The sequence below is a fragment of the Cervus elaphus genome, chromosome 20 (genome assembly GCF_910594005.1).
Source record: "Cervus elaphus chromosome 20, mCerEla1.1, whole genome shotgun sequence".
NCBI lineage: Eukaryota > Metazoa > Chordata > Mammalia > Artiodactyla > Cervidae > Cervus > Cervus elaphus.
Genome location: NC_057834.1, coordinates 57,094,196 through 57,108,793, shown reverse-complemented (window position 1 = coordinate 57,108,793; position 14,598 = coordinate 57,094,196). Strand labels below are relative to the sequence as shown.

At 48.5% G+C, this 14,598-nt stretch overlaps 1 protein-coding gene across 2 annotated transcripts in view; it reads left to right on the top strand.

The window, feature by feature from the left end:
* SLC6A17 (solute carrier family 6 member 17) overlaps positions 1-14,598 on the top strand; it is a 54,333-nt gene that overhangs the window by 24,878 nt on the left and 14,857 nt on the right. For both annotated transcript variants that reach the window (XM_043877293.1, XM_043877294.1), the window contains exon 6: positions 1,161-1,271. In XM_043877293.1, coding sequence (XP_043733228.1) covers positions 1,161-1,271 — 111 coding nt within the window. The remainder of the gene's footprint in view (positions 1-1,160; positions 1,272-14,598) is intronic.

Genomic DNA, 14,598 nt, shown 5'->3' with positions numbered 1-14,598 from the left:
CCTTCAAATAAGGACCCTTTCTTGTCATGTATCAATATTCATGGACTTCCAGGGCTGGAAAAGATGTTAGAAATCCTATAGCTCAACCTACCCATTTTACAAATGAGGAAACTGAGGCTTGGAAAAGGGAAAAAAAATCTCACCCATGATCAGACAGCCAGCTAGTCAGCCCCAGGGCTCAAACTAGAACCTTGTTTGTCTGTCTAAGGCTTCAGGTTCTTCGGTGGATATGATGAGCAGGGAAGCTAAGCCCTGGAAAGGTAATGTTACCTCAGCCACTGCCTCTTTTCTCTCCAAAGGCCAGACTAGTAGCTAGCACTTCATGTCACTGATCACACACTGCCACATTTATGAGTGCATTTGGACCACAACAACCTTTGGAGTTAGGAATCATTATACCCATTTTATAGATGAAGAAATGGAGGCACCCCAAGTTTAAATAAATAGCTCAAGGTCACATGGTTGGAAAATGGTAGAACTGGGATCAGAACTCAGGTGGTCTAACTCTGGAGATGCGTTCTTTTAACCTTTACACCATCCTCCCCAAACAGCCCTCATGGTTTGTTTCAGCACAGTAAACTTTTTGTAAGCATCTCCTTTGTGGGTGGCTCTGTGCCAGGCACATGGGGATATAGAAATGTTCAAGAAATGCATGTGCTAGAAAATAACATATACTTTATAATCACAAGAGGCAGGACCTTCTTCTGATGCTTTTGTTTGGAAGCCGTGCCTGTACCCTCCTGGATGCTTTCTGTCAGAGGAGCTCCAAGGACAGGGGAGATCCTTAGGGAGTCCCTTGGAGTCAGGGACAGAAAAGCTGACATGAAGACATTAAAAAAATGAAGAGGGAAGAGCAAAGGGTTCCTCACCCCAGTGGCAGCCCTTGGGGGTGGCGAGGCTGCGGGCCCAGCCCCCCCAACTCTTGAAAGGGAAAAACAAGCCTCAGGCACAGCCACGCTGACTCCAGCCTGTCTGTGTGCCTGCTTCTGCCGTGGCTCAGCGCCAGACGTGCAGTGGGTTTGGCAGCATGCCCGGGGGGTCCTGGGGCTCTGCTTTCTGCCGCCATCAGAGGCGGCTCGTGCACCCCAGCTGGGAGCAGGGAGGGGTTGCCAGCTGCAGGAGGGGCTGTGCCCCACAGTGGGTCCCTGTTCTCTCTGCAGGTGATGTACTTCAGCTCCCTCTTCCCCTACGTGGTGCTGGCCTGCTTCCTGGTCCGGGGGCTGCTGCTGCGGGGGGCCATCGACGGCATCCTACATATGTTCACTCCCAAGGTAAGGGTCGCAGGCTCCTGGGGAACATGGACCGCTCTGCTGGGCCTCATCTGTTCCATGCAGTGTAACACTCGCTGCGGGCCCGCTGGGTGGCGGGCTCTCTGTCGGTTGCTGGACGGAGGGACCAGGGAAGGGAGCACGGGCCCGGCATGCACGGCTCCAAGGAGAGAGACGGAGCCTCAGTATGGGTGAAATCCGAAGCTTCAGGGAGGAGGTGACGTCTGAAACAGCCTCGGGGAGCAGATAGGATTTCAACGGAACTATATGCACGATTGTGGAAAGACACTGGACATGCTTAAGGCCAGAGGGGAGAGTCAGGTTTGGCCAGACTGTGGGGGTGGGGGTGGGGGTTCATTGAGTGAATCTGTTGACAGTAGGTACCAAGAAGATGCCTAAGAGAAGAAAGCTCCCTGAGAATCCCAGCTTGTACCCAAATCAGGGGAATGGGGTTACTATTTTATTAAAGGTAAAAGACCACGTGAATCATGATTTTACCCTTACTGAAGCCAGCCACGTCTCTCTCATTTATTCCTCCCGATAGCCCAGTGAGGGAAGAGCAGGATCATGGTGCATGGCTCCCAGGGCTGCCTCAGGGGCATAAATGTTCTGAAGGTGGACACCCAGTTTCCTAAGCATGGTCTCTGCCCACCAGGTGGCCCTGTCTCTCTGTTGCTCTTCAGACCACTAGGCACAGCTGGCATGCACCGGTCCACTGAGGAATAAGAGAATTTCAAATGCAGATTGGCATGCCCTTCAAGGGCATGAAGTACATTAGTTGCCCTGGTGGGCAGGCTAGAAAGTTCAGTTCCAAATGCCAGCTGATCAGTAGCAATATCAGGGGCCTGGTGAAGCTTCAGTCTGGCCTGGCAGGGCTCTGGCCCTGTGCCTGCAGACCGGACCGTGTCCAGTCCTGTGCCTTGACTTTGTCCCGTAATAGTGCTGTCTCACACATGTGTTTGGGTAAACACACACACACGAATGATTACACAGGCGGTCCGTACAAATGACAGGGAGAAGAACCCAGATCTAGTGGAGTCTGAAAGCCCCATTCCCTCCCAGTTCTCCTGCTCTGAAGCTCCAAACTGCTGATGTTTGGGGGTGGGTAACAAGATGCAGGACACACACCCTTCTATATTCATCAGACAGGAATGACTGGCCCTCGGCATTCTTGGATGTAACATCTGAGATTTCTGTGTGAACGAGCACAGAGGTCTGCTCTATGAAGCGCTTAGTGAATCTCCTGAGGCGTGAGTGTGACTCTGGAGCCACCTGGCTGGGGTATGTTGTTGTGAACATGTGATGTCTGACAAAGAAGAGAAAAATGCAAACCTGGGTTCTTTGGGGGAAAACAGCCGTGAGAAGAAAGTCAGTGGTTTTTATGAATGAATTCAACTGTATTTCTAGAATCGTGATCAGTCTACTGTGTTCACTTGAGACTTTCCGTTATACTTTGTTGAATTTTATGAGAAAATTATATACTCTGGAGATGATCATAAATGTGGAGATTCACACAGGTCTAATGGGCCCCTGGGTGGTGGTAGGAGAGCCTGGGACTTAACTCCGAAAGCCAGTGGAACCGATTCATAAGATTAGCTACCAGGCCCAACACATACAATACTGTTCCCTTCTGATTCACTGATTTAGCACTCTTTAAAACATCTTTTTAAGTGAAACATCTCAGACATATAAATACACATATAATAATGTAATAAACATTCTTAAATGAAACATTACAGATGCCATAAAAGTGCCCCTGGAGAAGGAAATAGCAGCCCACTCCAGTATTCTTGCCTGGGAAGCCCCCTGGTGGGCAGCTGTCCATGGGATTGCAAAAGTGTCAGACACAGCTTAGCAACTCTACAGAAACAATAGCAAGTATCCATTCTCTTCCCATTCGTTTCCCTTTCCCTGAAATAACCACTATCTTGAATTTGGGGTTTAGTCTACTAATTCATTTTTAAAATTTTGTAATATATATATGTGTATCCTTAAACAAAATATAACATATGTGCATACTTTAAATTTTTGTATAAAATGCATTATATACAACCTTCTGCAGCTTGCTTTTATTTTTGCAAAATACTCTTTTTTGAGATTTTAGCTATATTGATACATGTAACTCCATTACATGTATCCATTTTCATGACTTTATTGTATTCACTGTAATGAATTTATTCATTACATGACCAGTTGATGATCATTTAAGTTGTTTTCAATTCTCACCATTGCTACTAATGTTAGTAAACATATGACACAGATGTTCATGAGTACACGTTTCTCTAGGGTGTATATGTTTTGCAGTAGAATTGATGTCTCAGGGGGTATGCGTGTCTTCAATTTTACTGGATGTTGGCTGAATTGCTGTCCAAAGTGGTTGCATCTGTTATCACTCCCACCAGTTGTATATGGGAGTCCCAGTTGCTCCACATTTGTTACGCTGCAATTTTGGCCAATTGCAGTGTACATCTGAGTTTTGCCAATCAGATGGATGCAAAAAGTTGATGTGCACTTTGAATACTAAGAGTGCTCCTTTCCCACAGCTTTTCTGGGATATTCAGAGAACAGTGTGGTCCCACTTTAGCATTTGTAGAGGCCCAGAGTCTTCATGAGGTGAAGCTTAAAGAAATACAATCTGAAAGGCTCTAGAGGAACCAGGTCAAGAACCAGCAGGTGTTGGACCTGGTCCATCTAGCTCTTGGGAGTTTCAGGTATGCACAGAACCTGGGGGGCGGTGCATCTAGAGACCTTGAGCAGGAAGCTCCTACCTTTGACACTGGAGGGATGAATTGAGCAGGGAAGGGGAGGCTTGAGGGCCTCAGAGGTCAAAGGATCAAGGATCTCCTTCAAAGTCTGTGCCATCATTTGTTTTAGGCAAGTGAGGCTCAATGGTGATAGCTGGGGTGAAGTTCCTATTTATTACAAAACTTTCCAACCATCTGCAAAAAATGTGGACCCATGCTCAGACACAAATGTCTGTCTGTACATGGCAAACTGCTGTTGCACGTCTGGGACTATTTCAGCATGGGCCTGGTGAGATATGGGGAACTGGAAGGCATTTCAAGTCCTTGCTCTAGTAGAGTGCTATAGAGTGCCAGGGTGGCTGCACACAGCTGCCCCGTCTGTCCACTGCTTCATGCAGATCAAGCACAGTGTAAATGACATCACCAAGGGTTATGCCATCTGGCAGTGGTGGGCGAGTCCAAGATTTCTGGCCAGGGCATCTCAGAATCAACCTTAACAAAGCATAGGCCCTCCATGGGTGTACTGAATAATCAGGAGGATGCCCCCTCCTATACAGTCTTCCAACATCAGAAATAATCCAAGCTAGAGGACCTGGACTTTCAATCCACGTTTTCAAGCTGTTACTGGGTGTGATGAATGCAGCGTAGCCAGGATACCATGATGAGCCACTAGCACCTTTGATGGAACAGTCCCTCATGTTAGTGGCTAATGAACTTCTTGAACTCTTTGGGCTGCTTCTCTCCATCCAGTTAAAAACCCAAGTCAGTATGGGGTACCATACATTAAATTATGTGAGTTGCCCAATATACAATGGATTAGAATAGATTATCTAACCACCAAAACCTCCAGGGAATGTTTATCAGAATTACAACTGTTCACTGAATTCTTGTTATGTTCTGGGCACTGTTGTGGGTCCTGTGATCCAGCAGTGAACAAAGCAGATAAACTTTCTGGCCCTGAAGGAGCTTATATTTTAGTGAAGGGAGATAGCTAATACAAGATAAAAGAGTTGTTGGGTGATGTTGCTAAGGAGAAAAAGAAAAAGCAGAGAAAGAAAGATTCGGGGCACTGGGGAGAGGGCTGCATAGCTAGTGAGCTCAAGGAAGGCCTCCCTGAGAAAGTGACATTTGAGTGAAGACCTGTTGGAGGTGAGGGAGCAGAGCATGTGGATATTTGGAAGGAGCACATTCCATTCCAAGATAAAACAGTAAATGAAAAGCCCTTGAGATTGGACAAGTCTGGCATTCTGAGGGAGGCTGTTGTGGCTGGAGTGGGAGGGGAGAGAGATAGGACCGGTCAAGGGGGGCAATGAGGAGCCAGGCCAGGTGAGGACTCTGCTGTTTACTCAGGGTGTCGTGGGGCCTATTGGAAAGTTCTGAGCAGAGTAGTGACGTGATCTGACTTCCATCTTCCTAGAGTCATTCTGATTGCCATAGACGTCTGAGGGGGCAAGGGTAAAATAGGAAGACCTGCTAGAAGGCTCCATCCAGGTGCCAGAATTCATCCAGATGGGAGGTGACTATGGAGGGAGCCCAGGTGGCATCAATGGAAGTGATGAGAAGTAGTCAGATTGAGGATATATTTAGAAAGTAGAGTCGTCAGTATTTGCTGCTGGATTGGATGTGAGGTGTGAGAGAGAGGGACGACAAGGAAAACTGCAAAGCCTTTTGCCTGACCAACTAGAAGGAGGGGGTTGACATTTATATATATGGGGGAAGATGGTGGGGAGAGCAGGTTTGATTCTCTGAGAGTACTTTTGGAACATGGCAGAAGTATAAATTTGGGAGTTAGAGAATTTAAAGTTGTGACTGGTCATAGTCACTTGGAGAGCCAACATAGAGAAAAGGACTGAACACTGAACAGTGGGGTCCCAGCTTGTAGAGGTTGGGGGAGAGATAGTCAATGAGGGAGGCGGAGAAGAGAGGGAGATAGAGACACAGAGAGAGAGAGAGAGAGAGATGGAGAGAATTCCATCCAAGTGGAGAAAGTGCTTTAAGAAGGAGGATCAAGTCCAAAGCTGCTGAAAGGTCAGATGATGAGGACTGAGAAATGGCCAAGGCATTTGGCAGCAGCAGGATCACTAGTGCTTTGACAAGAGCTGTTTTGGTGGCGTGTTGGGGGCAAAGTCTAGTATCAGTGGGTTCAAGGGAAAGTAGGAGGGGAGGAACTGGAGACAAGTAATAAAGACCAGTTATTTTCAGGAGTTTTGCTGTAAGGGGAGCAGAGGAATGGAAAATGCAGTGGTAACCAGAAGAGAACTGTGAGATCAAAGGTGTTATTTCAGAATGTTATGAATTCTGATGATAAAAATAACCCCTCATATATTACTAGTGGGAATGTAAAATAGTGTAGCCGCTTTGGAAAACAGTCTGGCAGTTCCTCAGAAGGTTAGACAGAGTTAGCATGTGACCCAAGCAATTCCACTCCTAGGCACATGTCCAAGAGAACTGAAAACATATGTTCAAAAACTTGTGCACAAGTGTTCCTAGCAGCATTATTCATAATAGCCAGAAGTAGACAGAACCCAAATGTCCATCAACTGATGAATGGAAAAGTAAAAGGTAGTATATTCATACAATGGAATATTGGCTGGCCATACCAAGGAGTGAAGTACGTGCCACAGCATGGATGATTTCATCCTTGAAGACATTATGCTGAGGGAAAGAAGCCAGTCACAAAAGACCACTTATTATGTGAATCTGTTCGTACAAAATGTCCAGAATAGGGGACTCTGTAGAGACTGAAAACAGACAAGTGGTCGCTTAGGACTGGGCTTCTGGCAGGTTGGAGGGCAAATGGAGAGCAATGGTTAATGGATATGGGCGTTCTTTTTGGAGTGATGATGTTCTAAAATTGATTGTGGGAATGGTTGTGCAGTCCTGTGATATACTAAAAACCATTGTATTGTGTGCTTTTTTGAAAATAAAAAAAGGGAAATTGATGCTATGGGAGAGGAGGGAACAAGTCCTTGAATAAGCAGGAGATATGGGACCCAGCGCCCAGGTGGAGGGGTTGGTCTTAGCTCAGAGCAGACGTTGTCCCCCAGAAGCAGGAGCGTCGGGCCGGCCAGCCAGCCTAAGGCACAGATGCTGTCAGCTGAGAAGCGCTGGCCAGAAGCTGCTCAGTGTGGGAACTCTCTTCTCATTGGGTCATTTTTTGATGTGAAGTGGGCAGCAAGGTCATCAGCTGAGAGGAGAGATGGTGAGGGGGCATGGGGTTGGAGGCCTAAGGAGGGGTGAGTGTGATGTAATTGTGCACGAGATGGGGAGTGTGTTCACGCAGGGTGGGTGGGGGACGATGGAGGTTAAGGGTCAAGCGCCGCAGTGAAGATAGCAAGTGTGGTTCCAGTTCCATGGTGGACAGCTATTCACATTTTACCAGCTCTGAAGGCAGGCTGCTCCTACAGTGAAGCAGTTAAACCAATCATGTTTTCCAGCAGACAGTATTTACTATGTGAGGCATCTTATGTATATTAACTCATTTAAATTCATAATGATTCTAGAAGTTTTATTGTTAAAAAGATTTTTTTAAAAATCTTTTTTGCCTCGCCACACAGCATGTGGGATCTGAGTTCCCTGACCAGGCATCAACCCCACTCCCCCCGCACTGGCAGTGCAGAGTTTTAACCACCGGACTGCTAGCAAGGTCCCAAAGTATTATTGTTATCCCTGTTTTCCAGCTGGGGAAACTGAAGCACAAAGTTAAATAGTGAGTCCAAGGTCTGGTGTGTCAGGGCCCAAGGTTTACATTGTGTCCAGCACTACTGCCTGGGGACGGCCCAGAGTAGAGGGAGGCTGCACATCACCCGGGTCAGAAGCTTATCAGGGTGACAATGGAGAGATGGCTGGGCAGGTGAGACTGTGAGGAAGGAGTAGGAGAAGGGTGGACATTGACTAAGCCAGTGATGAAGGGAAGTTAGGATCCAAACAGGGTGAAGGGCAGTGAAATGGAGGGAGGCCAAAGGGCTGGAGTTCCCAGCAAGGCTGAAGAATGTTGTAGAGTCTAGATACTAGAGGTGAGCGAAAAAGCTGGGTGCTTTGGAAGATGGGATCCTTAAAATTAAGGTTTACCTGGAGCACAGCTGCTAGTCATGACAAAGGCCATGGTGTGACTATAGAAGTGGGGGAAAGGACAAGAGTGGGGGAAGGTTGCGGGAAAATGGGATGCCAGAGGATGGTTATGTTCCAGATCTCAGGTGAGTCCCTCTGATGGACTACCAAGTTAGGGTTCTTGGCTTCCCTCAGGAAGAATTCAAGAATGAGCCATGAATGAGTAAGTGAAAGCAGGTTTATTAAGTTACACAAAGGTAGAATGCAGTCTGTGTCAGAGGCAAGAGCAGACCCAGGGAATGGAAAGTTCAAGTGGCCCCCAAATATAGGGTGGTTAGTTTTTATGGGCTGGGTAATCTCATAGGCAACTATTTTGGGGAAGAGGGTGGGGATTTTGAGAAATGAGGTCATCACCCACTTTTGGTCTTTCGTGCTGTCTGGGAACTGTCCTGGTGTCTGTGGGTATATGTCATGTAGGTAATATATTACAGTGAGCATATAAGGAGGTTCAAGGTCCACTGAAAGTGAAATCTCCAGCCATCTTGGGCCTAACTGGCTCTAACCAGTTTTTGTTGTATCCTTAACAGCTCTGTCATTCTCTTAATGGCTGTGCCTGCCCCCTTCCCTCCTGTCTCAGAAGGGAGGAGGAAAAGGGACCCAGGGGCAGGTTGTTGGAGGAGACATTGATGGAGATACAGAACTCACTCAGATGATGGCTGCAGTAGTGTTGGGAGGAGAGGCAGTGTGCAGGGGAATGTGGGGGAGTGGACAGGAGAGCGGGCAGCACCCTGTCCACCCAGGCCCAGGGGTCCCAAAGGTGCGAGAAAACAGCCTTCACCTGAGAGGCTGCCGGGGCCACCTCGGCCTTAGGGTCATGTGCTCAGCCCTTCCCTGCGTATCAGGCTCCCCTGGGAGCTGTAAGAACCAGGCAGAGCTACCAGTGCTCAGGCCCACCCTGGCTAACCAGAATCCAGCAAGCAGACTCGTTGCTCAGGATTGCTGGGGGTGGGGTCCAGATGGAAGCAGATTGTCAGGGCTCCCCAGATGATTCTGCTCTGAGCTGCTGAAGGTGAAGAGAACGTCCAGAGATGGGTTGCAGCAGTGGGGGACTGTGCTGATGACAGGGCCCGGTGGTAGGGTGCAGGCAGTTGGAGGTGGGCATGGAGGCTCTAGTCAGAGCAGGCTCAGACCTGGCCACCCCGGGGTTGAAGTCTCTGTGAAGAATGACCCAGGAGTCATGGGCATCTTGCAGCAGCCGAGCTAAACTGGGCCCTGGGACCAAGGACCTGGCCTGGTGGTTTCAGAGTCTGAGTGTGGGGATGAGGGCATGAGCGGGCAGGGATAGAAGGGGCAGCTTGGCAGGAGCCCTGGAACCCTGTGGATTCCCAACTCTGCAGGATGGGAGAGTGTTGAAATTGGGGGTGACATCTCCAGTGGACAGTAGGGAAAATATGGGGAGAAAAACAATAAATATGCATGTGTGTGGTGTGTGTGTATAATATTTATGGTGATGGTAGTGTAGTTGCTAAGTTGTGTCTGACTCTTTGGGACTGTAACCCGCCAGGCTCCTCTGTCCATGGGATTCTCCAGGCAAGAATACTATAGTGGGTTGCCATTTCCTTGGGGATCTTCCCAACCCAGGGATTGAACCTGAGTCTCCTGCATTGCAGGTGGATTCTTTACTGCTGACCCACCAGGGAAGCCCTGTAATAGTTGGACAAAAGTTCATTTGGCTTTTTCCATAACATCTTTATCAAAAAAACCTGAATGAACTTTTTGGGCAACTCAATATATGTCATTGACATACACATGAAATATCACTGAAAGGGTAGGCAAGAGACTGGTACCGTGGTTACACTTAGGGAAGAGGAGTTAGGTGTCTGGAATACAGGGGTGAATACCCTTTTGTGCCTTTTCCGTTTCAAGCCACGTAACCCCTTTACCTATTAATCAGTCGTGACAGAAGCTGCACCAGTTTTTCAGGGCTGTGGCCTGGCTCAACCTGAGCCAGGCAGGAGCTTCGGGCATCTGCTTTGTGGCCTCTGGACGAGACGAGTGAACGGTTCTGCCTGATGAGGATGGGCCGCAGGGTCATGGGTATATGGTAACCCCTAGAGAAGAGAAGTGGGTTCCCTGCAAAGGCCCAGGCATAGCAGTTCGTGGAGGAACTTGGTGATCCCCACAATTAGAGTCAGACTTCTGAGCAGGATGGTAAGGCAGCCTTGCTCCCAGGGGTGGGCTTTGGAGTCGGACGGTCTGGTTCCAAGCCCAGCTTATCACTCAGTCATGGGAAGACTAGTTCCTTGTCCCCTTGGGGCCTCAGTTTCCTCAGCTGCTAGATAGGGGGATCCATGGCAGCTTGCTCATAGCACCACCAGGAGAGCATGTAGGATTGTCCCAGGGTGCAGAGACGGTGTGGTGAGCATTAGCTAGTATTTCTTCTCGTCCATCGTGAAGGTGACACTGTTCTTGGGCAGCGGGAACCCAGTGCCTCGGTGCCATCTGGTGTCTGTGGGCCCATCTGTGCTGAAGCAAGGGCACGCACTTCTCTCTTGCACCAGTCCAGGCGAGGGCTCATCAGCTACTTGTCGATTCAGAAAGCATCTTCATGCCGCTGAGTCAAAAGCCGTGGAGCACCTTGCTCCCTGCACCAGGAAGTGACTCAGCTGTGTGCCTAGCAAACAGCAGGAAGCTGCCGCTCTGTTTCAGGGAGGGCACCCAGAGGCAGGTTCGAGCCTTGATTTCAGTGAGGAAAGCCCTTTTCCCACCTCTCCTCTTGCAGTCACGTCCTGACGTCTGGAAAGGACACTAGGCTTTCTGAGCTCTGGCTGTGAGCTCATCTTCCGAACAGTATGATCAGGACCTTGTTGAAATCAGGCATCATGATCCCTGAAATCCTGAAAGAGCACCTTTAAATTCAAGGAACACAGGCATTCAATGGTGAAGGTGCCTGTTTATCCCCAGATGAGCACTGGGCATCTGGCCATCTCCACTGGCAAGAGTGCCCCTCCATGCTGCAGGCTGGAAGCAGGGATGCCCAGGGACCACTCACACAGAGGCCAAGCTTTGGCTCTCTCGGCTGCTTTCCTGGGGGGCTTATTAATGTCAGATTTGGATCCACTACTGTACTTCAGAGTAATCTAGAGGTGGGAGGGGGAAGAGGGAGGGTTGGGATACAGAGGAAGCAAGAGTGGCCATGTGTTGATAATCGCTGAAGCTGGGCGATAGGTACATAGCAGTTCATGACACTATCCTTTCCACTTTTGTGCATTATATAATCAATGTCTCATAGTTTTTAAAAACGGAGTAAGAACAGAAAATAGATACAATCTTAATATACAAACAAACACAAACCAGTTTTTGTTTCTATCCAAAATCCTTGCATGCAAGACAGTCCTACCTCATGTGAGCGCATGCTGTCACGTCTGACTCTTTGCGACCCGATAGACTGCAGCCTGCCATGCTCCTCTGTCCATTGGGTTTTCCAGGCAAGAATACTGGAGTGGGTTGCCATTTCCTACTCCAGGGCATCTTCCCGACCCAGGGATTAAACCCGCACCTCTTGTGTCTCCTGCATTGGCAGACAGTTTCTTTATACTTCCTCCCAGAAATCCCACACACCATAGAGCCAGCTCTGTTGGTAGTTTGGGATGATGGTATCCTCCTCTAGGTGGCTGCCTCCCTTTTTGAGAGTTGGCCCTGATGGTGGCCTAGGAATTTATCCACATCTTAGTTTTCGGCTTAGGGGATGGTGAAAATCCTAATGATGACGTGTGTTTAGGTCTCACACATGGCCCAGACCTTTTTGTAAAAACTTTAGTAATGACTGTTGTTGTTCAGTTGCTAAATCTTGTCCATCTCTTTGCAACCCCATGGACTGTAGCCCTTCAGGCTCCTCTGTCCATAGGATTCTCCAGGGAAGAATACTGGAGTGGGTTGCCATTTCCTCCTCCAGGGGATCTTCCCAACCCAGGAATCAAACCCGAGTCTCCTGCATTGGCAAGCAGATTCTTTACTGCTGGGCCACCAGGGAAACCTAGTAATGACTGACGTAGATCAAAAAGAAAGAATTACTTTAGAAAGAGAGAGGAGTAAAGAGAATGAAAGGAAGCCAGCTTGGAAATAGCCTTGTTTTATAAAGTAGAAATTTAAATCCTAAGGATCTTCTTGTCCTAGAAGACTGGATCTTAGCACCAAAGGGCTGGCACTTCATAGCCCCTGATCTGGTCCTTCCTGCTCAGCTTACCTCCAGGATACAGGTCAGCCTCTGTCTGTCTCTTTCTCGCCCTCCACCCACTTTTCCCTTCTCTCCCGTGTGCCAGGCACTGCTCACACAAAGATGAACAGGAGATGGGCTCCACCCCTAAGAAGCACAGAGTGTGGAAAGGAAGACAGGCACATAAACCTGTCATGGGGCTGTTGACACGAGCTGTGAGAGCCCGGGGACCACGACTAGCTCTGCCAGAGGCAGTCAGGAAAAGCTTAAAGAGTAGGTGATATTTGTACTGGGTTTTGAGAGAGAAATGGGTGTTCACCAGAAAGTGAATAGGTGCAAGGGAATTCCAGGCAGAGGAAACAGCCCGGGCAAAGACCAGACTATAAGGTCATGATGCTTTTGAAGAGTACTTCGTAGGTTCAGAACATAGGATGGAAACAGATTTCCAGCAGACATTGCTGCCGCTTGACCATCTTGCTTGGTCGTGTCCCTCTCTTTGTGACTCCATGGACTGTAGCCCGCCAGGCTCCTCCATCCATGGAATTTTTCAGGCTAGAGTACTGGAGCGGGCTGCCATGCCCTCCTCCAGGGGATCTTCCTGATCCAGGGATCGAACACTCATCTCCCACATCTCCTGCATTGCAGGGGGATTCTTCACCCAATGAGCCACCAGGAAAACCCCAGCAGATAGCGGGGAACTGTTAAAGATACTTCAACATGCAAATGACATGACCAGAGCTGTGTCTGTCTCAACTGGTCCTGTCTTACAAAATTGTGTGCTCCTTCCTGGTTGGAACTGTCCGAACTACCCAGAGCCCTCCCATTCCATCTTGGTTTCTAGCCTGAGGCTCAAGCAGCTTGGTAGGACAGTCATGACTGACACCCATGAACTTAGACGGCATGCCTTCTGAGCATAGGTAATCCGCCCACCGGGCTTCCCTGGTGTACTAGATGATAAAAAATCTGCCTGCAATGCAGGAGACCCAGGTTCAGATGCTGGGTCAGGAGGATCCCCTGGAGAAGGGAGTGGCTACCCACTCCAGTATCCTTGCCTGAAGAATCCCATGGATGGAGAAGCTTGGCAGGCTATAGTCCATGGCGTTGCAAAGAGTCAGGCTGAGAGGATCATTAAAAAAAAAAAAAAAAGCCATGCAGGAGAAGGGAGGTACCCAAGCTCTTTCCCACTGAGACTATGATTATTTTATTTTAAAAATAATCTCCAGATTTCTGTTAGGAGCATGTATAGGTTCCTATGTCTTTACTCACAATGCCAAAATCTGAATTGCCCTGAAATACAGAAAAAATGTTTATTCTTTCTCCCATAACTCATTTGGCAGTAAATGACCTGAACAGATGCGAGGCTATTTATAGTCTTTATTCACTTGGTGTGAATTTTCATATTCTGCTTCAGAAATACAAATGTATCTGATTAAGGGTGCTGCCTCAGACCCTACAGGGGGTGTCATGCAATTATGTGGTATACACACCATATTACCCTTCTAAAATAAAATTAGAAACAAAGCCTGACTTCCCAAACCAGTGTGGCCTTAAAGTTTTTAGATGAGAAGATGCAGGTCTGTATTACCTTTGTGAAGAAGGTGACCCGGCAAGCAGAGCAGGCCCTCAACAGTGTGGGATGACCCTGTGCCCTTTCTCTGTCCGTCTTTCTCTCCCGGGTTCCATGGTGAACATTTTAAACCGCTTCCACTGTCTGAACCTTCTGACCTCTCTTCCTACTACACCTCACCCCCAACAGATGATTTGGCCTCCTGCTTTATGGGAAAAACAGGGGCCACCAAGACAGCAACTCCCTTAGATGACAGAGACAGAAGCGGGATATACAAGCTTATCCACAGCTGCCCCACGCTGTCCTGCTTCCCTCATCTCCTATGGATGACAGCTCCCCTTCTCTCCTCTAGATCCCCTGCTCTCCATCAGCTGTCAAGTCCCTGCATTAAAAACAAAAACGAAACAACACATCTAAAAGCGATCCTCCAGTGATTTCTTAGCCTTCCCCCGCTACTGCTCTGTCTTTCATTCCCAGCCTAGCTTCCCCACCGAGTGTCCACCTTTTCTTCCCCTCTGTTTCTCAGTTCTCCTCATTCCTACTTGTCTTCTGGCCTCATGACTCCCTGAACATCTCCACTGCACCCATGCTCACCCATGCTCCCGTGGCCATAGCATCTTCCACTCCGTGGCACGGGTCCCCCTGCTCTCTGCTGGGCTTTCTCCCCACGGCCTCCATGATCCTCTGTTGCTTTTCCTCCTGCCTCCACTGCTGCCGCTCCTCTCCTTCCCTTGTCTGAGCTTCTTCCCTGCT